The sequence below is a fragment of the Aplysia californica genome, unplaced genomic scaffold, assembly GCF_000002075.1.
Source record: "Aplysia californica isolate F4 #8 unplaced genomic scaffold, AplCal3.0 scaffold00691, whole genome shotgun sequence".
NCBI classification, from domain to species: domain Eukaryota; kingdom Metazoa; phylum Mollusca; class Gastropoda; order Aplysiida; family Aplysiidae; genus Aplysia; species Aplysia californica.
In genome coordinates, this window is record NW_004797961.1 from 246,032 (window position 1) to 273,401 (window position 27,370).

Here is a 27,370-nt window from a genome sequence, read left to right on the forward strand (position 1 = left end):
CCATCCAAAATAACATTTAACACATTTTATAAAAAAGGAAAAAAAACAAAACACTCTGGTGGTAATCTCAAACTAATCTGCAAGCCAAACTTTCTTTTTCAACCCCCACAAATACCCCAAAAAGTTATAACAAAATACCGGCCTCTTAATCACCCAACAGTGTTGATTGGGACACTACACCCATACATGGCAACAAAACGGAAACTGTTGCACCATTATCCATCGCTGTAAGGACGAACCTAAAAATCCCTTGATAACATTGACAAATGGTCGCTTTAAAACACAAGGGGGTTATCCTGAAAAATGCTGTTTTGAGAAAATCGAAGGCAACGTTTTTGCCCCTTGTTCAATTTCTTTAAAAAACAAGGAGTTTTCTCTATAACCAAACAAATATACACCCAAATGAAACCAAACTTCTCCTAAGGTAGGGCAATGCCCACTTTTGGCGTAGGTAAAGATTTCTGGAACCCCCCAAAATCTGTGTCAGCCCGCTTGTCCTGAAAAGCGACCAAATAATTTCCATCGCAGAACACTTGTTTCTGATCCTCTTCAAATAGCTCAGTTGTGGCATGGGGTAAAAGATCCAGTACGCGGTGGGCGAGTGAGGGGGAAGATTATACTGTTGGGGCGTTTCTCTCATTCATTATTCCTTGTTCTGCACAATAACCTTCATTTTATAACGATACAAAGGCTGCAGAGTAAAATTTTGTGACAGTGTAAGTATCATAATTGATCTAAAAAGATTCCAAAGCTTGTGAGAAAACAGATGAAAAAGAGTTAGGAGAGAACAAGCAAAGTCAAGTCAACATATGGAAACTAAAACAGAAACAAAATCTTTAAAATAACCAATTCGAAATACACACAACCAAACAAAAAAGCTTGGCAGATATCAGAGAGTCAATAGCTGTGGGTGATTGTACAGTATGGAAAGAAATTAGTTGCTTCCAAAATAACCCCCCAATCCCATTTGTACAAAACACAAAAGCAGGGGCTTGCAACACCCCCTAACAGTTACTGAAGATTATTGCACTCCTGAATCCCATAATCTTATCCTACCCCCTCTTCTCCAAGTGCTAGAATCAGGCATTGACAATCTCACTTCACCAAATATTTCTCAACTCAAATGTTCTCAACGAATTATATATATATCATATTATCCTGATTTTTTCTCATCATCTTTCTTTTCAAATTCTCTTAGTAAATTATTTTTAGTCTGCCTCCGTCTCATTTGTCGACTTTTCCAGTAAATACAAGATGCTCCTGGCCTATATTTATCCATTCTATGCAAGTATCCATGAAACAGCATTTGTCTCCTAATAGTAATAGTAGGTATCCGTGTCAAATCAACGCCAGCATTTTCTACCATGACATCATCTGGTTTCTTTCCACTTCTATAAAAATTCTCTCTCAACACTTTTGCCTCTTTCAAAAATTAAAATTGAAAAAAAAAATTGGAAAGAGGGTTGGGGGGAGGGGGGGATCTGCTCTGTGATTTGAAAAGAAATATATCAACATTTTCCAGTCACACGGCCAGCAGTACAAAATATCCCATATCTGGTCACCCAGCCAGGAGAGTGACTGCAACCAACTTCTAGGGCCTGGGCTGGCACAGAAATGCGCCAGGTGACCGGAATGGATGATTGTCACCACCGCATTATTGCATCAAGTGACCACAGAGTGTTAAAATGGACATCCTGGGGGGGTGGGGGGATCTGTTCTTTGATTTGAAAAGAAATATATTAAAATGGAAATCCTGGGGGAGGGTGCTGCCACATGGGGGGAGGGGGCTGGCTCAGGTCGGGAGGGAGAGCCATCATGGGGTCGGGCATGAAGTGCATGTGCATGCCAGGAGCCATGGCGGGAGGCATCCCGAAGGGGGGCGGCGGGCCCGCTATGGGCGGTGGTGGGCCGCTCAAGGTTGGGGGCGGCCCGGACATGGACGGAGGAGGTGCGCCCGTCAACATCGGAGGGGGTGCAGAGGAGGCGTGGGGGGGTGGGGCAGAGGCGGTGGACACGGTGGCCGCCAATCTGTGCATCGCAGCGGCGCCCGCCATGATCGGCGGGGGCCCCGTAGAAGTTGCCGGGACAACGGAGCTGGGCTGCGACATGTGCTGCAGAATTTCCACCGCTAGCTGGTTGGCCAGGGTCTCTAGACAGGAGACTCGCTCCGCCTCTTTCTCCGCAGGCTGTGCGGAGGAGGAGGAGGAGAGTAGAGGAGGGGCGATAGGCGGGGGGATGGGAGGCGGGATCGACTTGCCGCTTCTGAAACTGTCACCCAGCGAGGAAGAGCCGTACAGAGACCCCGCACCTCCAACCACACCCGTCGTCTTCGGCTCCAGATCTTCTTTGGTGACTCCTTTCCTACCCGAGCTCCTCCCCAATGCGCCCGCCGTGTCCCCGGAGCTCAACTGATCCCTCAACTTCTTGGCGAACCGGGCCGGGTCGTGGAACCCGGGGATAAACTGAGCAGTGGGAGTTTTGTCGCCGGCCGCCTGTGACGACTGCGAAGGTTTCTGTGCCCGAGAGACCATGTGCTTCACCAGAGCTGTTAGCATCGCCTTGTCTTCCGGCTGCAGATGCTTGGACGACCGGCTTTCCTGTAGTCGCTGGAGAAGTCTGAAGAAAAAAAAACAAAACCCCAAAGTTTTAATTTCAGTTTTAGTTTTAGTAAGCGTTTTACGGTACTTGCCACACAATAAGGTAAAAAAAGTGCCGAAGATTAGAGGTGTTACAAGAGAGTAACAAACAAAAAAGAAGGAGAGATAAGGACGATAGATGTTCGATAGGAAAGAAGAAGCAAACCACACCAGAGCACCCGCCAACCACCCACTCAGACACACAGACTGACAGAGGACTTGAGTGAAATCAGGAACATTATTAAAAGTCAATATTTCGGAATTTAAATCATCTAATAGGCAAATTTGTATTTTTTTTTCAAAACCCACACCAACACTTTTATAACATCATGCAGGAAAAAACCATGACAACTTACTTCTCAGACTCTGTGGGATTAGATTTGAGTGAGGACTTGGGATGGGTGGTGCCTTTTGAGGAGTCTGCAAAAGAAATTATGATAACAAAAGTAGAATACTTCACTTTTTTAAAAGATGTGGCTGGAAATACATAAATACAAAATTTAATATATGTCATCCCACAGCTGCACAGATACTGGTCATCACTTATAACTACAAGTGCAGCACCTCTATAACGACCTTCGATATAATGGGTAGTAAATCGACTGCAGAAATGATTTCTACACCCAAAAACACATCGGGTAGCCCAGTTTCTCTCTAACACTCCGATTAGTTACCGAGATATCGTGGATTTTCTTACAGAATCTGCTACTGCGTGGTCCACTTTTTAGGAGTATTTTCCTACATGTGGGTCATCCATATTTTGTCGACCTTTACAACCCCATAACTTTTTTTATTTATGAACAGATTCTTAAAATTCAAGAAGCATAATTCTTAAAATGGAAAATTCTTTCTTAGGTACCAAATAAAAAAGGGCTAAAGGGAAAAATGAAATGTTCATTGGCATTGCTCCATAAATACAATGTTGAGGAGTCCACAGCAAAAACGGAAAAAGTAACAAACTGAAAATCGTGAGGGAATCATTTTTGAACGTATGTCGACTCAGAACTCTATTTCTATTCAACTGCTGGTTGATTATTCTCGTTAGATCTCCCATTCGAACATAACAATATACCACCAATCAAGCAAATTTGAAGTCATGAGTTCACAAGCTTTCAAAATTAACACCCTCACAATTTCCAGTTTGTGACTATGCCCACGTTCCCCCGAGCGCTCTTCAGTTTCTTCTTCCTCGTTCTCGACAGCTATTACCACTATAACTAAAAAGAAGCATCAAGTAAAAAAAGAAAAGAAATGAAAAGAAATCTCCTCACCTTGTTTCCACGAGCCACTCATCGCAGACGGAGGTTGTGATAACCACATTCCTCTCCGCAGATCCACGTTGTCATCATCGTCCCCGATACTGATGGGCGACAGGGCCGACCTTCCCTTCTTGTACGGCGACTGGGAGCGCCGGCGGGGACGCGGGGAGAGCGACTTCCTGTGCCGCTGCTCTCTGGTGGTGCCTGGCGATCGGGACAGACGGCGGGACGTCCCACTGCTCTCCGCCGGCCTCCTGGCTCTTGAGGGACTCGTAGAGCTGAGAAAAAAACCATAATATGTGTCACGACGTGGTGAAATCAGGCGCTCGTCAGTTTTTCGGCATGTGGAGTTATTGGTGTCATCTGAAAGCGTATTCAGTTAATGAAAAAAAAAAATACCCATCTATCTAGAATAGAAGTTGAGTTATCTGTGATTAAAGGATAAGGAGGCAAGGTCATCTGATTTCACTGGTGAAATTAGCGAGAAAATGGCCCCAAAATTTTGTCACTCTAATAGTTAAAGAGTCCTTGAAAACTGAAAAATGACATATTTTGTGCCTTTAATCAACATTTTTCAGTAATATTCACACTGGAATATGTTTTTGTATGGACATAAAAGAAGTTGAGCCTAAAAACAAAAATTAGACTTTTGATTTTCTCAAAACGGCATTTTTCGGGATAGCCCCCTTGTGCTTAAAAGGGACCAACTATCGAATGTATTACACAATCAACACCGACGACAACATCTTCCACGTCACTCACCGGCCCCTGGCCACAGTTCGTCTCCCGAGAGGACTCCTCTCTCTCTGCCTGTCGCCCTGCGAGCCTCCCCACTTTTTCTCCTCCTGCACCGAGTAGCCCAGCGTGGCCTTGATAGCCCGGGCCAGCCTGTCCTCTTCCTCCTGTTTCGCCTCCTGCTTCGACCGCTCCCTCGCCTCCTGCGACCTATCCTCCGAGCCCGATTGAGACTTCTGCCCCCCTCGTGTGGCATTCTTTTCCTTCTCCATCCGCTCAATCTCTATCCGCTCTCTTCGTAGGATATCCCGCGAGGACTCCGCCGCCCTCTTCGGCTCTTCTCTTTCCCGCCTCCCGTAATCTTTCGCAATCTCGTATCTGTCTCTGTCGGGCCCCACATCCCCTCTTCTTTCGTCTCGAGCTTGCGTTGTTCTTCTCTCCTCATTGGTCGCGTCATACCTGCTGTAAGCGTCTCGGCTGTCTCCGCCCCTTTTGCCTTCGCTCGCGTAAAAGTCGCGCTGACTTCCATCCCGCGAGCCACCTTTCCTCTCGTTTTGGCCCCAATCGTAACCGTCGTACCTCCTCTCCACCCTGAAAGATTCCTCTTTCTTGTGCAACTGCTTCGAGTAGTTTGAGGAGCGTTGGGAGTGAGAATCTCTCTGGTCAGTCAAGTACCTGAGGGATAACAACACATTTCCTTTAAATGAGAGATCAATTGACCGGCGTGAAGAATTGGTTCAATTCATGCTCATTTGAGTCTGAGCCAAGAGAAACACATCGACAAAATAACGGTGTTTTAGTACAGGAGAGAAGAAAGACGGATAGACAGAAGCAAAAAAAGGGAAAGAAAAGAAGTAGGACTTACCAGTAGCACCCTCCAACCACCTATGTTATGTTAATACAGAAATTAAGTCAGATTACAAAAAAAGTCATGTCTATATAGAAATAATTATTCAAAGATTACAAAAAAAGTCATGTTAATACAGAAATTAATACTCAGAGATTACCAAAAAAAAAGTTGTATATCAATAAATGGCTCAACGAAAACACTTACAACAAATCAACAAGGAACACCACTCCACCCTAAACCTCCTACAGCAAATGAACCATATCACTTCAGAGTGTTAAAAACCCCCCCAAAAAACTTCAAAATTAGCCTTGCCTTTTTAGCGAGCTGCCTGCATTAACTCACAAACACAGTGAGAGCCACACAAGGAAAGCAGCTCCAGTAATGGAGATCATTATGCCAGTTATTACATCTGACGGGCAATTCTTTTCTTCTTCCTCGTCCTCGATAACCGGCAATATTTACCACGGCTCCCCCCCCCCCCCCCCAAGATGTCCACACACAACTAAAAGAAGGGTAAGATTCCATGCCATGATGACCACTGGTCACTGACACAGGTTGGTGGTGACTGTATTCCTCTCCACAAAAACCCACACTGTGTGCTCCGGTAGCTCAGTTGGTATCATGTTGGACTACTGTGCAGATGGAAAAGGTTTAAGTACTAGACTTGAGCACTCTTGAACTCAAGGTCGTTTTGTGGAGTTTTAGTTTTCCGGAACTTGCAACACAATAAGGTAATACAAGTGCCGAAGATTACAGGTGTTACAAGAGAGTAACAGACACAAGAAAGGAGGGGAGACCAGGATAACAGATGTTTGATAGGAAAGTAGGTGCAAACCACACCAGAGCACCCGCCAACCACCCACTTTGTGCAGTTTTCAAGGCCCTCAACTCATTTGGCTTGGTCCGATCCGAGACAGATGGTAAGTTCGTGGGTACCCCCCCAAGGCGTTAAACCTATACACTTTACACTAAACCCACATTTTCACCCCCATCCCCAATACTTCACACAAATTCACAAAGACCTTTGACAACAATGTGAACAAACATCAGAGAGAGACATGAAAAGCGGGGCTCTCGTGGCCTAGAGGTTGAAGTGTTGGCCTCTCATTCAAAGGTCGCGGGTTCAAATTCGGGTAGCGGCGGAAAATCTCTAAAATTTTCTCCTTTCACCTCCTGTCCTGCTCTCTAGCAATGTTCTGTCGTTGGCTTTCGTCTCCTCTTTCTGCCCCCACCCCCTCCTCTGGGCTCTTGACTCTTTCTACTACTACTCCTTGGCTCCTTCTTACTGCTGTCTATCAGCCACGTCCCTCATCTTTTGGCAAGAAAGATCTGCACCTAGCCTTCTTGGACAAGGGCGAAAAATCTCAGAGGGCCCATGTGCAAGTTGCACACGATAAAGATCCCTTGGTGGTCTAAAATCGATGAGTAGGCTTTGGCCGCCACCCACACAAAATTCAAAATTTCCTACCAACTGTAAAAATTTAATGAGTCCCGTACACTCATATGACCTTAAGCAGTTGCGAGCGCCATAAAACACTTCTTAAAAAAAGAAAGAAAAAAAAAAAGAAGAAGAAATAAAAAACCTCACCTGTCCCTTCGTCTGTCTTCTGTGGAGGCGACAGACTTTGAGACGGAGGTTCTACTTCTGTGTGGGCTGTCCTCTAACCTCTCTGACGGGCGAGGCCGGTAGGCTTCTGGAAGCGACGACTTGCGGAAAGTTGCCGTCTTCCTCTTGAGAGGACTGGGCGAGTCTCCGATGTCCGAGGTCTCTGAGATATCCGACAGGTCTTCGCTGACATCAGAGAGAGCCGCACTGGCCAGTTCTGAATGAGAATAATCAAACAAATCCGTCACTTTCTGATCCCTTGGTGTTCAAAACAGACATCATGAAACAAATCAAGGTAAGGATTCTGTAGCTCAGCTGCCAACTTTTCTTAGATTAGTTTTAGTAAGAGTTTTACGGCACTTGCAAAAACAATAAGGTCATACAAGTGACGAAATTAGAAGTGTTACAAGAGAGTTACAAACACAAAAAAGAAGGAGGGAAGAAAGAGAATGTTTGCCACTCTCTTGTGAACAGCTATTTGCCGGAGCCTTGATAGTCGAAGCAGACTTTGTGCTGTTGAGGCTAGAGAGGTGAGCAGAATAAGCCTGATGCCGCGTTCGGACTTCTCTGTTGACATCCACCCCTTGGTGCTCATATGACTGTATGCAGTTGCGAGCGCCGTAAAACCTTACTAAAACAAAAAACAGCAGATAAAAAGTTGTAATTCTAAGGTAGCGAGTTGGCCAAGCCAGAAAACGTGGGTGGTTGGCGGGTGCTCAGGTGTGGTTTGCTCCTTGTTTCCTATCAAACACCTACTGTCTTTATCTCCCCTCCTTCTTTTTTGTGTTTGTTACTCCCTTGTAACACCTCTAATCTTCAGCACTTATATGACCTTATTGTGTTGCAAGTGCCGTAAAACTCTTACACACAACAACAAAAAAAAAAAAAAGAAAAGAAAAGAAAAGAAAAGAAAACCTTCCGCCCTTACCGTTGGCCTGGACTTGCAGGATCTGGCGCACCTGTGTGGCGACCGACGGGCCCTTCCACGTGTTGGCCTGACCGGCCAGGATCTTGCTCACGTTGCTCTCGTCATCCACGTGGAGGATGATGTCGATTCTCTCCCCTGTTTGAGGAATCTACCGAGGAAATTGAAAAATGAAATGAAACATTCATTTAAATCTGAGCAGACTTTAAAGTATAATTTTGAAAAGCACCACCGACAACTCCCGGAACCCCTTCATTGGCGGACATGTCCCATCTATGTTTGCACAGACGAGACAGAATGCTCATTCAAGAGAGCCATATCTTTCCCGCCCTTACTTTGTGAGAACGACGGAAAATTTTGGAAATTGCACTTGCAAACTAAAGGACAATTCATAGACACAAGCAATATGGGGTCCAACAGAAAATGACAACGACAATGACAATCTTTATTCATCTCACAGGGATGAGGATAATGGCTGCTCTTGAATATTTGAAAACGTATTCACTTGAAAACAACAGACATAATAAAGAAAAGAAAAAAAGGAAAAGCACGTCCCTGAACTTAACGAGCCATCCAATTCAATTCATGGAGGTAAAGAGACAACAGAGTAGAGGGCTCTTACGTTTGTTAGTAATTATTACATGACGTAACATTGCCTGGTTAAGGACGTATCACAGGATTAGCAAAGTAAGAGATCAAGACAAAATGACACAGCCCTTCTCTGTGAACAATTGAGCTTAGTCGAGTTTGGCCTTTCAGTAGAAGACATGTTGTACACACTGTTTGACCTTTCTGTACAACACATAACATGCTGTTCACCCTGAATTTGGCCTTGCAGCATATGCTGAGTTTTAGTTTAGTTTTAGTAGAGGTTTTACGGCGCTTGCAACTGCATAAGGTCATATGAGCCCCAAAAGATTAGAGGTGTTACAAGAGAGTAACAAACACAAAATAGAAGGAGGGGAGAAAAAGACGATAGATGTTTGATAAGAAAGAAGGAGCAGGCCACACCAGAGCACCCGCCAACCACCCACACACACTGAGTTTGGCCTTTAGGTATAACACATAACAATATGTTGTACACGGTGAACTTACAGGTGCCTCCGTGGAGAAGATATCTCTCGTTCTTCCTACAATTTCTTTCTCGGCCTCCACACTTCCTGATTGCTTCTTCTTCTTGGCGAGAAGCTCTGCGGAAGAGAGAAAACACGACACAAGATATAACATCTCTGCAAGACCGTTGCCTTCTTTTAGTAAAAGTTTTACGTCACTTGCAATACAATAAGGTCATATAAGTGCCGGAGATTAGAGGTATTACAAAAGAATAATAAACATAAAAAAAGGAGGAGGAGAGATAAGGAAGACAAATGTTTGATGGTAAAGAAAAAGCAAATCACACCAGAACACCCGCTAACCACCCACTCCGAGATGTCCATCTGTCAAAGATAACCACTTTTCTCCGTAACAATATGTGGACATCTTGGGACAATTTCAATTGCAAATATACCCCCCCCCCCCCCCCGGCAAAAAAAATAATTTTTTTTTAAAAGAAAAAACAAAAAAAACAATCAAAACTTTTTGATTGACAAAAAAAACAAACGAGTTAAACATTCCAGATAAATATAGAACAAGACAAACCTTTCAGCTCTGGCGTCTCCCCCGAGTGAGTCATTCCAGACAACATGAGCACCTTCTGGTCGTCGAGATAGACTTGGCTAAACAGGTGCCGCATCTGATCACACCCTGTCTTGCGACTTAAACCAACGTTCAATCGACTGAAAATAAACAAAAAGAACATACTCTAATCAAAACCAGAACACTCATTTTTTTTTTCTTATTGTATTTTTGTTGTTGTTGTTTTGGTTTTTTTTGGGTGGATATTCTACTTGCAAGTTTTGAACCATTTTTCTCAAACATTTGCAACATGGAAAATTTCACTTCATTATCAAGAAACTTTTCGGGTACCTGAAATACTATATAGACATGTAAAAATATTGGGCCTACATAATTAAGTACCGAGATACCTAGAATATCACTAGAAAGAAGAAGGCAAACATGAAAATACCAACTGCACAGGCCTCCACACCCATGAAACACCGGAACGTTATCTGGTTGTTGGCGCATGAAGGAAAAACGCGACTTGGGCCACACATGTATATATATATATATATATATATATATACATATATATATATATATAGAGAGCCATCTCCAAGTATACCCTGGTCTCGCTTTCTTTCTTTGAATTTACAGCATTCCAAGAAGAGGGTTGCCACATATAGAACACAAATTTGTTATAAAACGTTGTATTGCACCCTGTAAAATAAAATAGATCGACTGCTCAATAATATATTAAGTTCTAATTAATACTTTTGTGTTGTCAGTTGAGAAAAAGATAATTTCTGCGGTCAAATCTTTTCCTCGTTTAACGCGTAAAGTGTTCTTTCAAATGCTTTTATTTTTTTAAAATTTTCACTTGGTGCCGCGGCAACGAAGATAAACCGCTGATATAAGAACACTCCTTTGCTCCTTTGACAAGCTGATTGGGTCAAAACACAAGTAAGTAATTCCACCACTTGTTTCCAGAGTTAGTTTCCCGAAGCGAAGACTGATGATTTCAACACTCATCTCAAACTTGGAAGACAAAGGGTAAACCATACGCAGATATTATTATAGAGGAGACGGGGGGGGGGGAAGGAAAACAATAAGAATAATACACAATTCTTTAGCATCAAGCATGTCAAAGTTTTTTCCATGTAGCAACAGCATATCTCTCACAAGTCGACAAGTTTTTTCTTTAGTAAGAGTTTTACGGCACTTGCAACACAATAAGGTCATATAAGTGCCGAAGGTTAAAGGTGTTACAAGAAAGTAACAAACATATAAAAGAAGGAGGGGAGATCAGGACAACAGATGTTTGATAGGAAAGAAGGAGCAAACCACACCGGTGCACCCGCCAACCACCCACAGATAACACGGGTCCACGTCGCATCTCAGCACAAGATTTGTGCTGAAAATTGTATATATATATATAAATTGTAAAAAAAAAACCAACAGTTCATCCCAGAAAATCTTACTCTGTGCTCATTTCATTCACACGCTTCACATCCGCCTTCTGGACGGTAAGCCGTCCTCTTTCTCAGTGATGATGTCTTGCAGGCCAGCCGATTAACAGAGGACAAAGAAGCACTTGGCAGCGAATCTTTTCACAAATTTATGCACGTTTAATGCTTTGCTTATGATGAGACATTTTAAAATCCATATTATCTTCAGTCTAACCTTCATATCACCTCCATCTAAAAGGTTCCTTCATATCACCTTCATCTAAAGGTTCATACCACCTTCATAGAAAGGCTTAAATCACCTTCATTTAAATGTTTATATCACCTTCATTTACACGTTATCACCTTCTTTTAAAGGTCTATACCACAATTCATCTGAAGGTTCATAAATTACATGACACGAGACATCCACAAATATAGAAGGTAACAGGGACAAAAGAGCCCAAGATCAGTAGCAGTAGACAATAATGTTAACCTCTACCCATATAAAAAGAAAAAGAAAATTCATGTATACGATAACACTCTATTCAAAATTCAGATCACGGTCAAAGGTGTGTCGCAAAGTGAGAAACAAAATCATTGACAAAATGTTTGTATTCACAACACACCTCGTCATAAACTCTTGCACAGTAGAATGAAAAGCAACACTTTGATGAACACCTCACTAGCACCTTTTATCCGGGGAAGAAATATAAATGACTTGGTGGTATCTTGCCAGGAAAATATGTAATCCCTAAAACAAACACAAGGAAAAGAAAGTTTTTTTAAAAAAAGAAAAAAATTAAACTGAACAGTAAAGCTCTCATCACCAGCCTATAGATGATTGAAACTCAAAGGGTAAGGTCTCGAACAGATTGAAAGTATCAACTTACCTTTTGTCTGGATTTCCGACATCTAGCTCCACGGTAATAGCATCCGGCATGACGGTCTTGACAAACTCTGTTGAGATTCCTTCCGGGATGTTGTACATTGATAAATTCTCCTCTACCTTGGGCTTGTTCCACACCGCAGCTGAAAGACGGAGAGGGCGCATGATACGTCTCTTCCCTTGAAAAGAGCATCATGCTAAGACGGCGTCTCGACGCTCAGACTTCCACAGCAAGCGCTGCTCGACGTTGCGCGAGTGAGCCGACGAAGCTGTAGTTCACCACTTTCATCCCTCGGTGCTTGACAGGCACGCTCAAACTCCACGTTTTCCATTGGCGCTGAATAAGGGGCCATGTATCTTGTACAGTGCAGCCTGAGACTTCAGTGACGTGAGGGGACTTGACGGATGAGAACCGGAGGAGAAAGCGATGATCATGCAATGCACATACAAGTACACATGCATGTCATAGACACACGTATGTGCTCAATTCTCTCACGACCTCGGGGAACTGAAGTAAAACGACCAAAAGTACCACAGAAGACGGGAAGCCTTTCACCTGTTTTCTCCGGACGCAGGCTATCAGGGAAACAGATTCGGGAAAGCTCCATGGGGCAGACAGATACCGTGCTCCATTGTGGTTACATGGATCCAATGAAATCAAAGCTCCAACAGCTAAACCACATGACTCTTACCAACAGCACATTCCACTGCGCAGACCTTTCACTTTCTATCCTACACTACAGCAAAAACCCAAACAATTAACTATCAAGTTGCTCAGCAGCATGACTGAACCTCTGAAAACTAAAACTTCATTTTTATTCTTGTCTGAATATTGGTGAGGACTAAAGAGCATCTGTTCCATGTGTCATTAACAACTGCTGACCGGTTTGAAAGCAAAATCCACTGGATGTGGGGTCATTGTTAAATTTTCCGCGGAGAAAATAACTTGTTGCTTTAACTTGACATCTCGCCATCTGGTCTCATGAGCTGTGAAGTGTTCTTTAGACAAACTCAATTGCTGTGACTCTAAACAACAACATAACGTAGGAGCAACTAAGGTCAAGTCACTGGTTCCACTGCAAACAAAAAGTTGAGTTGCTTTTTCTCATAATCATTCCTCATTTCTGTAACTCTGTTGCTGTATCAAAGCTCTTTCACTAAAAAGGTTTTAAAGAGCTTTATTAAGGGGATGAGGGTGCTGTATGTGTTCTCTCGCAGGTACTTTTGTACAGGGGGTATTTCTGGGACGTCCAACGTTCTATTTGGTATTCGGGAGCTCTCGTGGTCTAATCTAGAGGTATGGTGTTTGCCTTTCAGTCAAAAGGTCCAAGGATGAAAACCCAGCAGCGCCAAAAAAATGTTCACCTGTTACATTTTCTCCTTTATCCTCCTTAACTGTTCTCCTGTCCTGCTCTGTCATCTGCTTTCTTCTCCACTTTCTCCCCCAATCCCCAGCCTCCTCAGGACCCCCCTCTCCCTTACTTCTGACTCCTTCTTACTGCGGTCTTTCAACAACATCCATGTTCTTAGGGTAAAGAAATTCGAACACCTAGTCTTCTTGGATAAGGGCAAAAAACCTTGGACGTCTTGTGTGCAAGTTGAACACATAAAAGATTCCTCAGTGGTCCTAAAATGGGTAAGAGTAGGCTTGCACTGTCATAAAGGCAAATGGCAAAATCAATTTCTACCAAAACTGAAAAAACTAGTCGTGCAAAAGAAAAAAATAAAGAGTATTTTTTAAATAGGAATGAGGCAAGGGGCTCTACAAAGCTGGGAAAAGTACATACGTAAAAATCAGTTGCACTGCAGGTCAAAGTACCAGCAGTCGACTACCCTTGAGATGTAGTAGGGGCACTGGATTTTCCATTGCAGCGGGTCCTCTGGGGGAGTTGACTTGAGGCTGTATTCTTGTTTTCTCATTCACAATCCTGCCATGTCTTGAAACATCTAGACCTTTTCTGGGATGTCCCACTTCTGCTTTCATTACTTTGCCAAGTTGATATCAATTTGGCAAGAAACATCTTTAACTTACATCACCCGCCAGTATTATTTCATGTGGCACCTATAGCTGACAAATGCAGTTTTCGGGACACCTGAATAGACATAAGGGTCTTGAACATCTAGCTCTCACTGGCAAAATTGAAGGCAAACGAGGCAGGGGAGGTCCAGAACAACATACTTAGGGAACCTAAACAAATGGGTAACAGGGAAAGATCAGGGAAACGTAGCTTTTTTGAGAGCATCCGAGCAAAGGAATGAATGGAGAACCATGATCGCCGATGTCTGTCGCAGATCTGGCACTGGATGATGACGACTTATAGCTGTAAGGACTTATCGGACTTTCAAACATCTTGAGTTTTGCTTAGTCACCACGAAGCACTGTCCTGTCTTTCTCTTCAATAAGTTTAAACTTCCGGAACACACATGAAGAGTTGATCATTTCAAAACGGGTGAACTCAATCTTCTTATCATGTGTCTTCTTAAACCAGACTTACGGCAGGGAGGGAAAACATTACTAGAATAATCTTTGTGTTGGGCCAGTTTTCTTCATATTACAGAACCACACTTGGGCCTTTAAGAGTTGCAGGTTTATGTGTCCTATCCATAACCTCTGTACACCAAAGTGCCCTGTCTTAACTGTAGTAGTCTCTCTGCTTTTTCTCTTCTTCACATTGGGGACCTTATAGGATTTATGCCAGTCTCTTGTGGTTGCTTGCATTGTTGATCTCCTGTTCTCTTTGCCATCCAGAGTCCGCTACTTTAGTAAATCAATCCAGGTTCAACATAACCGAGAACAAAACTGATAGAACATTTTAAAAATATGAGGTTCAGTCTTGCTGATTTGCAGATGTTGTTCATTTTCTTAACCCCCTTCCCACTTCAGTAAGTAAGAACTTGTCCCAACTACAATGGGTCTCAGCCAGCTAAACCACACACACAAAACTCACCATAAGCCTAGCAGTACACATAAACACACAAACATAATACATATGTTAAGCCAAGATTCCAATTGAAGACGGTGAAATTCTAAGCCATCCTCGTCTCTTGAGTCTAAGAAAATTGATTCATTATACGTTGGATCCCTCACCAGTGCCATAGGCACACCCCACACGTCTTGTGAACGTCTGTACTTTGGATGGCCGCTCGTGATATTGGAAAACTTGATATGCATTGCGAGTTTGACTTGTGATATTCTGACCTTGATACTCCGTGCAAGTTTGACTTGTGATATTCTGACCTTGATACTCTGTGCAAGTTTGACTTGTGATATTCTGACCTCGATAGTCGATGCTAGTACGACTTGTAACACCATGACCTTGATACTCGTTTGGAGTACACCTTGAGACATTGTGGCCTTGACAACATTCAATGCAAGTACGATTCGTGACACTACGACCTTGGCACCTGATGCAGATGCCCTACATCAAAGGTAAACACCAGAGGGCAAGTTGAATTCAATTGTGGACGTATTGAAGATATTTTTCAGTCCAGAAAGGTTCCACTCATGGCATTACTTTCCCATCACCCTGAAGAAACAGCCGGCGGCAGGTGAGTGGATGGTTGAGAAGAACGGTGGTGAGTGCCCTAAATTTGCAAAACTCTTGTCATCTTTCGCAGCTCCTCATAAAACCTTTGTCTGCCTCACACAGGCTAGGTAGACTCACAGACTGAACTAAATCTTCTAGAGGCTAAACCATCGCCATCGGTTCTAAAGCTCCCCGATTGCGCACGCATCTGTGTAGCAAACACCAGGCTGTGTATTACAGCGGAGCAAATGAGAAGACAAAGTCTTCACTCAAGCAAGCTGTGAGGAGTTGGACAAAACAAGTTTCCTTAAGGTTGTTGCAACAGACAATTCTGAGGAGAACCAACTCTGACACCTGATAAGCCAACCAGTGGAATATGGTCACATCCCTGTCAACAACAACAACGAGCAGACTTTTATTTTTAGACAAGCTAAAAATTGGCAGGATGTAATACTCCCTCGGTAGAACATGCTGGCTATTTACGTCTGGAAACTTCAAGCCAGGTTTTATTTCTCTGCTCCGTAAAGTGAGGGAACGGCCATAGCAAAAAACAACGGCGTTCGACTAGACAGCATGCATTCAATTGCCACCTTTTTTAAAAGTTGGACTCGAAGATTCCAGCTGCCAATTAAGTATTCAGCAGATAATGGCAGCCTTGATTTTTGTCCAGGAGTTAAATCGGGTCAAATGGAAGTTCCTACGGTCATGGCTGCGCCATATTGGTCACCTAGTCAACACTGTACCCAGACTTGTTCTTGACATTTCCATCTTACAGTCATGCCGGACGGGACGGTTTGAGATGCAGCTGGTCCAAGTGAGACTTGTCGCTTCTGTTCTCAGCAAAGATACATAAAGGCAAACGTGGAGTCTTCAGATGGAACATACTGTCAATCCCGCTGTAAGTACTTTTTCGTAGACCTTGACACGACTTCTTTGAATCAAGCAGACAGGTATTTGAGAAGGTAGTTTTGGTAGACCCCGACTTGCAGCCATCTTTAGATCAAGTAGACAGGTCTTGTGCGAAAGTCCCGGGGAAAAAGGACAACAGCTGAGCAGTGTTCGTACAATGCCCAAGTGTGTGCTGCCCTCACTGACAATCTCCAGGCTTGAGAGAACAATATGAGTGCAAGAAACAAGGTACTCTGAAACACAAGATGCTAAGAAAAACTTTGATCAAAAATACATTCAACGCCATCTACAGCATGGGAGTGATACGAAACAATCTTGAAGCTGACAACCTGACAAAACACAAACATGCATTCAAAATTGAGCAAATCCACTCAAACAACATACATCAAATCTTTCTCCTGATTACATATTTTGAGCATGAAAGCAAAGAAAAGACACACAAAGACTGTCGGAAATTGGTGTTAGATCCCTTTTCAGGCTTACCAAAACTACTGCTATTCTCATAACAATTGTGTAAAAAGCAGATTGTGGGAATCAAAGAGAAGAATAAAAATTTTTGTTTTCGGATGACCCAGCTGTACAGCTGACCTGGACGAACGTGAGATGAGGCGATGGCCATTCATGTCTATAGGCCTGTGTGTATGGACATGTGTGCGAGTGTGTGTGTGTGTGTGTGTGTGTGTGTGTGAATGTGTGTGAACATTACTGTAGACCTGTGTGTTTGTGAAACAAGCATGTTAGTCCAGGTGTATGTCACAGAGAGAGAGAAAGTGTATATATGTTTGTTTGTTTGCATATATATAGGCTTGTGCGTATAATAATATATATATATATATGCATGTGTCTGCGTGCTTATGTGTGTGTGAAAGTGAGAGATTCCGAGCTCGTATGTCACAATGAGTGTATCAGTATGTGAGAGAGCATATGCGTAGACACATATGTTACGAGAAGCTTTCCTTTTTTTAAAACTGCAGTTAACTCCCGAAAGTACATCTAGTAAACATTTAAATAAGGGTACATCCAGGCAGATACGCATCATTCTGTGTTTTGACAGGTATGCGAAAGAATTGATCTGATTATTTTGTCAAATGTGATTTTCTGAATCGTGGATTGATCCATAAATTAAAACTGATAAACATACATAAATTAATACTACGGCAAAAAAAATTTGATCCCAAAGTGGCGGCCTGCAAAGGTGTCCTGTGAATTGACAAAAATGCTGTCCAAAAAGTCTCTTGAAGCGTCTGTAATGGTATAAATAGGATTTTTCAGAGAATTAAGTCTCGATTTTTAAGGAGAACCGAATCGCATTTGAAGGGAAACATGACACGTTTTTTTGGTCAGATTCAGTAAGAGCTTTACGGCGGCACTGGCAAAACAAATAGGCCATGTAAGTTCTGAAGATTGGCGACGTCTCTAGGCAGAAACATACAAACAAAAGGAGGAGAGACGACGATAGACGTTTGTGACGGAGAAAAAACCTCACCAGGACACCTGCCAATCACCCACCAGAACACAGTCTGAAAACAGCAGGCAGTGTCCATCTGTGGCTATTGCTACATGCACAAAATGTACCGAAATATATTTAGGTCAAGATACAAACTACAGAGCCTATAAGTAGCAAAACAAGAACATAAATTTACAAAAATACTCAACTCTGCTGAATGGCACTAAAAGCCGAGCGAAAAAATGTGGCCGCTCATAACAAAAGTGCACCTACTGAAAAAAAGATTTTTTAAAAAGAAAGATTTCTCCTATTCTTTCTTTTCAGTTTGACAGTGTTACTATGCGGAATGAAAATAAAATATTATTTCAACGCAACAAAACCACATTAGAGTTTAAAAAATGACCATGAAAAAAAAATGACTGACCTTTCATGTAAGACAGGAACGTGGTGGAGGAGAAGTTCTGGTCGAAGACAACTGTAGCTGTTGGGGGATGGAAAAGACAACGAAGATTTTTTTTATCCCTATCCGTACGCCCGGGGGGGCCATTTTGTACCCCCCCCCCTTGGGGTTGTATTCTTCACATTTTAGAATACTTCTAGTACAAAGATCTCTTTGAAACTTTCAGTATTTCTCAAAATATCATTTTGACAGACTGCTATGCAAAGCATAAACGAGTAATTTCCTCTTTGGAAAGTGGTGGCACACAGTTCCCAACGTCGTATGGATAGGATAGTAAAACACGACGTACGGATAGGGTAAATGAACTTATTTAAACAAGTCAGCTCTGAAATAACTCTACAACACTCTGAAAAAATCTGAAAATATCCCTTTTCTTTTTTTCAGACGACAACATCAGTTCTGTTTCATTTGCGGCACAAAAGAGAAGCATGTCAACAAATCAAACAGTTCTTAAGTGCTGAGTAAAAGCAAAACAGACAGATAGATACAAGAAAGAAAGAAAGAAGTAGGACCTACCAGCGACACCCTCCTACTTGTTTATATATATATTCAATTTTTTTTTTAAACCTTGGCCACGGAGCACCTCAGAGCTGTTAAGTTCGTTTTTCGTAAGCGTTTTACAGCACTTGCAACACAATAAGGTCATAAAAGTGCCAAAGAATAAATGTGTTACAAGAGAGTATCATACAGAAAAAAAAAAAAGAACGAGGAGAGATAAGGACGATAGATGTTAGATAGGAAAGAAGAAGCAAACCACATCAGAGCACCTGCCAACCACCCACGTAGAGTTATAACAGCAATCAAGGGAATTCTCTTACAATAATGTGATGCGCCTTGCCCTTACATTTCCAACCCCCCCCCCCCCGCCCCCCAAAGATAAAACAACAAAAAACGAAACATAAACCATTGTGGACAAAACATGAATTCAAAAATGTTACCTTTATTCATTTTTCCCAGCCCATCTGAAGTGCTGTTCTTCTTTTCTTCCTGTGCACAGAAAGTCACAACCAGGTACCTGGAGCCTATCCTAGTTCGTCTCAGCTGCGTTGTCATGTTCACAAAAGTCTCCATATCGTAGAAGAACAAATCCACAACCCTGTAGGATGACAGATTAAGACATTTGCACTATTTAACCCTATCCGTACGCCCTGGGGTCATTTTGTATCCCCAGGGTGGTATTCTTCACATTTATTTACAATACTTCTAGTACGAAGATCTCTTTGAAACTTTCAGTATTTCTCAAAAAATCATTTTGACAGACTGCTATGAAAAACGAACAGATCGGATTAACGAGTAAACTTCCTCTTTGAATAGTGGTGGCACAGAGTTCCCTATGTCGTGTGGATACGATAGTAAAACACGACGTACAGATAGGGTTAAGACATTTACTTTAGTTTAAAATAGTTCAGTTTTAGTAAGGTTTTACGGCGTTCACAATTACAGTTACTTTTATCGTTAATGACAACCCCAAATACAAGGACCGAGAAGACTGATAGATTTTACTTTGTTTTAATATGAATCAAAGCTTACAACAATCCAGCAAGGGTGACACTTGCGGACAAAACAGATCAATAAATCATTTCAGTTGTGACAAATATATAGGAAGAATGAACTTCCCGGTTCTTTGCAAAAATCAAATAGTAGCGTACTTTTAGTATTCACCTCTTGCAGAAACCCCCCCCCCAAAACAACACAATTTAGGGGGGGGGGGGGGGGGGGGGGGGGGGGTGGGGGGGGGGGGGGGGGGGGGGGGGGTCGTCACATTCTTACCAAGTGATGTAAAGTGAAACTGAGTTTCCAAAAACCTGAAATTCAGTTTTCAAAAACCTCAGTTTGAATGATTACTCTGCTCCTTGTTTCTATTGTTAACCAGACGACTAACTATAAATTTGTCCATGTACGTTCGTTATGACGTAAATGAAAAGGAAACATGTATACTTCGTGATGGGTCTAATTTCTCCAATTCAAGACCTTTTTTGTACTTTGAAAAGTAGCGAGTTAGAAAATGTATTAAATTTATACTACATACCCTGCATCTTTTTCTATAAAAGATACACTGTAGCTGTCTGCCTTCTTCAGTATTTCATCACGGAAAGAGCTTTTGTCCAGGTCAGCTGACAGAACAGGTCCAAAACTTATTCCATGTTTAAAAGAGGCTGTGGGTGGGAGAAAAAGCAATGATGCTGTTGTTATATCGATATCAAGAAGAAGAAAAATCAGTAAAAAGAAGTCCAGTCATAAAATAAGAAATGAAAATTCAATGCCGAAAACAGATTGAAGTTTTCCACTGAAAAACTTGACTTTCTGCGAACTTGAAAATGTGACCTTGATCATCGTTCATGGTCATCATCGGTCATGACGGACACACTGTCATTTTTCCTCATTTGACAACAAAACAAAGTAACTTTTATTGCTTTGTTATAATACAAATTTTTCCCATTTCCTTCATGAATGTGTCAAAAGTAGGACAACATATATATCACCATGAGAAATAGTAATTTTCAAAATGGTAAAGCTGGATAAGTGACTAATCTCAATCCCATCTACATTTCTGTTCAACTATGTTTAGAAAAATTCATAACTTAAGACAGGATAAGCATCAGCAGTTTCTTGATTTTTAAAAAAAATGTATCTCAAAACCATGAAAAGCGCAGTTAGATCGCTCTGCCTTTGGATGGCGGCATTAACTCTTTATCTCCGGCAAGCCGCTCACAGTGGCTCCCGGTCGTAACTGCTGCGCCAGAGGCTCGGGCACATTCCTTTACGACGACTTGGACATCAAATTATTTTTCGGCAAAGGCAGTTCACTCATAAACAGATGAAGTACTATCATAACAGGTTCGCCAGTTTCGATTGAATGACCCATTTAGTGACGCTTTTGTAATTTTTAGATTTAGTACCAAAAAAGGGCCCCGGCATAGTGGGTTTACTCCCCTCGGAGATAAAGAGTTAACCAGCCATCACAGCACCACTCACTGAAACATCCCCTTATCAAAGTTGTATTCCATCTCTGAGAGATCTCAGGCATAATAGGACACAGCTTGATGGAGGTAGAAAAAGAAGATTGCCAAGAAAAGAGAAAGGTGGAGAGCCCTTCTTAGCGGTCTATACCACCCAATACCAGGATGAAAAGGGCAGAGATGAATAAAGATAATGACCGACCATCTCTGTGGTGTAGTGGTGAGGCTTTTTGTTGTTACAAGAAGGAGACCCGAATTAAGATTCCCCGAGAGGTGAGAGGAATTTTTATTGAATATCTGGGACATTGTTATCCCTCTCAACCCAGGTTGGTCCCAACAGGCAGGGTAAGAAGCACAACTCCTAAATGATCTAAATAGTGTTGATGGAGGCATAAAAACAGCTATATTAAAAAAATTATGGATTGACCACCTCTGCACTTACCAAAGGAAAGCCTGGAAGTCTGCTTGGTAACGTCAAACGTCCCGACTGCTTTGAAGACGTCTAGTGTGAAGGAGTAATCAGGGAGCAGCTCAGTCTCCCACACGGACTGCGACTCCACCGCTATCACTTGAGAGCCTGTCGTCCTGGTCTGCACGGCCCGAGCATCCAAGGACGGGATCCTTATGAGGCATTGCAACATCTTGTTCTTGGACGTTTTGGAAACAGTTTGAGTTGTCCTGTGAAATCGACGAATGATTCTCTTCCCTGTCTTTGCTCCCATAACTTTGGGCCCTGACGCTTTGGAAGCCACTGGCAAATTTTTGGCATTCGTCTCAGTTGGATTTCCTCGCACTGCGTTTGAAGTTTCTTTTCGTGGTGTAACATCCGACTGTCCTTTAACAAGTGGAATGTTGGACGCAGTCTTTACAACAGCATTACCATCAGGCATGTTCTTTGCCAAAGAAACTTTTGACGAATCTAAAGTGACAGCCGATCCTGCAGATGAGGACGTTTTCAGTTTTTTGGGCTGAGGTCCATCTTTTTCGGCAGAACTAGCCCTCTTAGACTTTAACGTCTTACCGGGCTTCTCAGTCTTCCCAACAGTAGATGATGGAATGACGGGCAATTCTGTATCGGAGACGTCTTCTACATCTAGGTCAAAAGCACCCCCACCGCGATCCTCGTACTCCTCGACAGACGTCATCAGGTCGGCTAGACTACTGCTTGGATCATTCTCCGCAGAGTCAATTCTACCCCTCCCACTTGGCGTTGATGGAGCAGCAGTTTTCAATGGTGCCTTCGCACTTGTGTTTGATTTACTCACAGTTTTTGACAATTGGCCGGGGGCGCTTTCGTTGATCGCCGTAAGAGAATCAGTTCCCTTGTGTAAGTATTTTCCAGCATTTCTTCCTGACAGACCAACTTTGATAGTTGAGTGGGGTGATTTCGCAGAAGCTGCACTCAAGGCGCTAGAAGCAGTGGTAGAGGTTGCACTGGGTGCTGCAGTTACAGGAGCGTTACCTGGTGCCTTTTTCGGGCCCGAGGCTGATGATTTTGGCACAGTCTGCCGATGATCAGGCGTACTTCCTGAGGATTTTCCGGGGGACTGAGATTTGTCTTTTGGCACTTCAGGATTGGACTTATTGGTGCTACTCTTTGCTTTCTTCAGATTAGCAGAGGGAGCCATAGACTGAGAAGGCTGCCCTGAGGTAGCGGAAGAAGTCAAGGTCAAACTTTTCTTAGCTTTATCATTCGTCACCGTTTGTTTCGTTTGAGCGAGAGACTTTTTGGGCGTCTCATTGGAGGACGAAGGAACATTAGTTGACATCCTACTCTCAGAGTTCTGCACCTTGGCTGGTATTTTATCAGTGGTGTCATTACTTCTGTCAGCTTCTGGGGTTTTGCTACTTGCAGCTGGGAGAGATTTGACAACTGGTTTTACAGGACCCTTGTTCTCTCCTTTGGCTTGATTACGCACTTCTGCAGACACCCCAGATTTCTTCTGCGCAGGTAGTGCTTTCTGAGGAGTTCCAACACCAGGGCTGCCTTTGCCTCCAGATGGCGCTTTGACCGACTCGGTGACCTTGCTTATGCCTACAGCAGCATTTGATTTCACTTGCTGGCTCGGCTGCGCTGTCTTTCCCTTCCCTGATGTGACAGGGGTCTTTTTGGGTTGTAACGGTTTGGAAATTGAAGGTTTACCAGCAGTGTTTTGCTTGGGTCCAGCTGAACTTGGTTCTGAAGCAACCTTTTTTGCGGGCGGTGCTTTGGTGGACACCTTACTGGGTGTAGAAGCCTTTGATTTTGAAGCCGGCCCAGGATCTTTTTGTGGTAAGCCTGTACTTGTGGCATTTTTATCACCAGGCTGAGACAAACTATTTTTAGAAACACCAGTGACTCCTGCAGCCTTCTTTGCTTCAGGGCTATACTTCTTCTGAAGCTCTTCTTCAATCTTTTCTGTATTAGTTTCTGGAGATTCATCACCACCTTCATCATCGTCATCTACCACCATCCATTCTGACAAATCAAACGGAAAATCCACCTCACCAACTTCATCAACTTCCTCCATTTCCCCAAGATAATTTTCCTTTTACAGGGAACACACAGATGTTTGGACTTGTCCCAAATTCATGGAAACCTGTCAAAGAGAAAGCACATTCATTGTAATAAAATTCTTAATATTGAAAATTTTGTGGCTTAAACAGGCTAGATTGAATCATAGCAAGTTAAGGAAGGAAAAACCCCGAAAGTTGGCGGGTGTTTTCGAGCTGAAGGGGGGAGGAGGAGTCCCTGAAGCGCTTAGCTTTTCAGCACTAGCATCACAATTAGGTCATATAAATGCCGAAGATTAGAGGTGTTACAAGACAGTAACAAACATAAAAAAAGGAGGAGGAGGAGAGATGAGGATAGATGTTTGATAGAGGAAAGAAGGAGCAAACCACACCAGAGCACCTGCCAACCACCCAGTCACAAGCTACATTGGACAACTACCCTGACTTATAATTAATAATTTTAAACAGTCCTTACAATAAATATTTATGAGCCGACTGTAATTTTTGACAATTTTGGAAAATTCTCACCTTCCTACAAGGCAACATTACCAACTAAACTGTCTTCTGAAGAGACAGAGACGATCATTCAGTATTTTCAGTAGTATAAAAATAACCATGCCCAGACCCTTGATTATATCAGCTGGTATGCCTGCTGTGTGCACCGAGTAGTTTTCCCGTAATAGGTTTTTTTTTTTTTATAGTAGAGGGTTTTACGGCGCTCGCAACTGCATAAGGTCATATGAGCGCCAAGGGGTGGGTGTCAACAGAAAAGTCTTTACAGGGAATCAGACTTAGACTGCTTACCTCTCTCGCTTCAACAGCACAAGGTCTGTAAATTTACAGAATCTAAAAAAGGATCAAACCCATTTTAAACTATTTTTCAGCACTATTTCTACTCTACGTTTTTCAGTGTGCACTAAAAACTGTCACAAACCATTATTTGGGGAATTTAGCACGGGGGGGGCTTCTTTTTTTAACGCGACTTCCGGTTTTGCTTCCGATTGAGTACATGATATGTGTGTATAAATTTCTATGGAGTTAGACCGGGACCACTTCTCCCAAAGAGAGCCGAATTGTGTAGTTGACTAAGTAGCAGTAGTTTAGTATTAGTAGTGTCTGAGGCTATACAGTACACCTGTATATATAGACTATATTTTATGAGATGGGAGTTTTCTATAAAATTTATTTTTTTAAACCCAATATAATAGAATCTATTCTATATATTATGTAGATCTATATCTAGTACTAGTAGTAGGTAAGTAGGCTGGTCCAAGTCTAGCTCAGATCTAGATTTAGTCTTTAAATTCTAGATCTAGATTTAGATCTAAAAATGTAGAGATCTATGTTTTTCCAATTAGGGAGGAGTTCTGCAGAGGGCTGGCATTTTCATTTGGCCACCTCTATTCTTACCCAGGGTGAGAATAGCGCAGGCGAGTCTTTTGGCTATTCTCACCCGGTGCGCGTTCACCGTTATAGCCTAGAACTAGGCCAACCAATTTTGCGTTCACCCTAAACCACAGAATCAGAAAAATTGTAGAATTCTGTGCCGTGAACAAACGTTCCATTACTACTGTTAGCCTATTAAAAGCGTACAATTTTGTCTGTGGGCAGTGGAGAGAGAGAAAGAGAGAGAGAGAAAGAGAAAGAGAGAGGAGTAGCGCGAGAACTTCCGGGCAAAACAAAATGGTGACCCACGTAGTTCGGCTCGATTCGAAAAGTTAAATAGCCGTAGCATCTTTGTAGACGACCAAATTAATTTACTTTTGTGTTTTAACACCATTTTTTAACTTTTGTTTTCGTCAATTTGATCATCCACACCGATAGACAGTATTCAGAAAGAGACAGAGAGAGAGAAAAGGGGAGGTTCTGAGTAGATCTTGTGAGAACTTCCGGGCAAAACAAAATGGCGACCCCCGTAGTTCGGCTCGATTCGAAAAGTGAAATAGCCATAGCATCTTTGTAGTCTATCAAATTAGCTTACTTTTGTGCTATAACATAATCTTTTCTTTGCCTTTATCCATTTGATCATCCACATCGATAGAAAGTATTCTGAAATTAGGAAAAACAGTCTTGTTTCACACCGGGTGAGAATAGCCTACAGTGGCAAGTCTCACCCACGGTGAGAGGTCGATCGTATAAATTTCTATTCTCACCCCGGGTGAGGATAGCCACTTCCTTTTCATTTACTGTGACAAGGTCAACTCCTGAGCAAACAATCAACATAGCAGAACAACAGTTGGTGCACTTAGAGAATCCAATTAATGACTTACATTTTGGTAAATTTGACGACTAGAATCTAGATCTAGATCTAGTTTAGATCTAGATCTAAATCTAGGTAGGCGAGGTAATTATTTAGAGCAAAGCACATTTGACAGCTCCAGTCGATGACAAATTCGAGTCGAGTGGAATCCGCCATTACCTTCTGTCAACTAGAAATCTAGATCTAGATCTATAGAAATTTATGAAATTAGAAAATATCGGACTTCCGTTTTGGAAGGAGAGGGGAGGGGATGCAAAAACAATAAAATGCCCCCACCCCCCACTAAAGGCAAAGAAAGCCACAAACAATATTTTTGTAAAATGGGCCTACTGAACCAAACTTTCGTTTTGTATACACACCCGCTCAAAATATTCACTCTTTAGTACTTTAGTGTGTTGACGGTCAGCCAGCCCTCTGAGGAATTCCTTCCACAATTTACACCCATGATCATAAGTCAAGTAAAGTCAAAAATAAATATAAATAAGGAGCCACAATAGATCTGAATCTAAAATAGATATATCTAGATCCTAGATTCTAGATCTATATCTATATCATAGAATAGATCTTATAGATCTAGATATCGCATTCGGATCACGAAGTGGAGATGACAGAGAAGACAGCGTTTAAGTTTAAAGACTTTAACTTTACGAAGGCCTTAACTTTAAAGAGTAAGACGTAAGAGATGATAAATCATTCATTAGGCAGGCCAGGCCAATGTATTATAATCCTGCAACAGCTTTCTTGCTTGAATGATTTAACTTGCTTACTCACATTACGAGCCTACGAGTGCTCAATGTCAATCAATTAGATTAGATCTACGCCTATCACTATCACCAGTGCGCACAAGCCAAGACTCTGTCGTAACGACTTGCCCTGCGCTTTGACCGACGGGCTTCATCCGCGAGCGAGCCGCGAGAGATCAACAACATAATATCTCTACTTCCGTTTTTGTTAGTAGTAAAAGAAGGAACTCGACAGCAATCGCGCTGTTCTTTCACAAAACAAATTAGTATTATAAAAGTTTAATATATGTATGTAGCCTACTTATTTCTCTTGGACTTCTTGAAATCATTTTCTTGAAATTCTACAAAACGACAGTTAGATTTTGAACTGATGCATTGTACCTCTCAGGTAGCACTTCAAAGATTCTTGCCCTGTCGTGAAATTCATCAAGCAATTTCCGATAATCTTGCTCTTATAACAACCCCCCCCCTAATTTTTTTGTATAAGGACACTTTGCTGTGGCAATCACACCCGCGCTAGGTACACCTGACACTTCATAGGTGCCAGTTTAGCAAAAGGGAAGATTTGGAACTACATGTATATTCTACTCATTGAAAGTTAAAGATATTCAAAACTAAGGATGCTCCTCC

General features: G+C 42.3%; 1 protein-coding gene across 5 annotated transcripts; it reads right to left on the minus strand.

Annotated features, from left to right (window-relative positions):
- Positions 1-959: 959 nt before the first annotated feature.
- LOC101863216 lies at positions 960-26,911 on the minus strand. Of its 5 annotated transcripts, none has more exons than XM_005108462.3 (14): positions 26,832-26,911; positions 21,687-23,823; positions 20,314-20,440; positions 19,223-19,380; positions 18,249-18,305; positions 11,946-12,084; positions 9,650-9,786; positions 9,107-9,201; positions 8,015-8,162; positions 7,069-7,303; positions 4,658-5,305; positions 3,908-4,173; positions 2,993-3,056; positions 960-2,616 (listed from the first exon to the last, which is right to left on the minus strand). In XM_005108462.3, exons 2-14 carry the CDS (start codon positions 23,752-23,754, stop codon positions 1,740-1,742), a joined length of 5,019 nt encoding a protein of 1,672 aa, XP_005108519.1. In that variant the 5' UTR covers positions 23,755-23,823; positions 26,832-26,911; the 3' UTR covers positions 960-1,739. The 5 variants fall into 5 exon arrangements, with proteins under 5 accessions (XP_005108519.1, XP_005108517.1, XP_005108520.1 ...); XM_005108460.3 differs by having other exon boundaries at positions 26,769-26,910; XM_005108463.1 differs by having other exon boundaries at positions 26,842-26,906.
- Positions 26,912-27,370: the final 459 nt, after the last annotated feature.